This window comes from Geospiza fortis, unplaced genomic scaffold (genome assembly GCF_000277835.1).
Source record: "Geospiza fortis unplaced genomic scaffold, GeoFor_1.0 scaffold4498, whole genome shotgun sequence".
NCBI classification, from domain to species: Eukaryota; Metazoa; Chordata; class Aves; order Passeriformes; family Thraupidae; genus Geospiza; species Geospiza fortis.
Genome location: NW_005055001.1, coordinates 22,378 through 22,994, shown reverse-complemented (window position 1 = coordinate 22,994; position 617 = coordinate 22,378). Strand labels below are relative to the sequence as shown.

Below are 617 nucleotides of genomic sequence, written 5' to 3'. Positions count from 1 at the left end.
CGGCCACACGCACGCACGCCCGTGGGGCAGCGCCGGGCGCCAGAGGCAGGGAAGCAGGGCCGGGGTACCTCGCTCTCTCGATGGCCTCTGTTCTGTGCACGTTGGACAGCTGGCCCAGGCAGAAGCGGTCCCCTCCGGAGGGATCCACGTACCCGTCCACGGTGACAATGGGGCAGCTGGAGGGCACCTTGAACGTCTCCCCGACCTGCACGTCCATCTCAAAGTAGGCGATGGAGCACCAGTACTCTGGAGCTGGACAACAACAGACACGGTGAGACACCTGCGAGGCGCGAGGCAGCCGCGGAACCCCGCAAACCGCCGCACCTGCCGCAGCAAACGCGGCTTGCCTTCGTGCCAGCACACAGCGGGGCCTGGCGCTGCTGCACCTCGGCCCTACAGCTCTGTGCGTGGCTCACCACCCCAGGCAGGCTTGGGAAGCACCACTGCAGCCCAGCAGTAACGCCTGCGTGCCCAGGTGACCCCTCTGCACCTGTGCTGCTGCTCACTGGGCTCCCAGATGAGGCAAGAGATGGCAATCCTGACTCCACCTCTCAGAGGGCTGATTTTATTATATTATTTTATTATATATTATGAGTATTATGATAATTATTATGATA

The 617-nt window shown here is 61.4% G+C and overlaps 1 protein-coding gene across 1 annotated transcript in view; it reads right to left on the bottom strand.

Annotated features, from left to right (window-relative positions):
* Positions 1-617, bottom strand: part of LOC102041942 (mothers against decapentaplegic homolog 4-like) — a 16,754-nt gene that overhangs the window by 6,353 nt on the left and 9,784 nt on the right. The window contains exon 7 of the mRNA XM_031065665.1: positions 69-252. Coding sequence (XP_030921525.1) covers positions 69-252 — 184 coding nt within the window. The remainder of the gene's footprint in view (positions 1-68; positions 253-617) is intronic.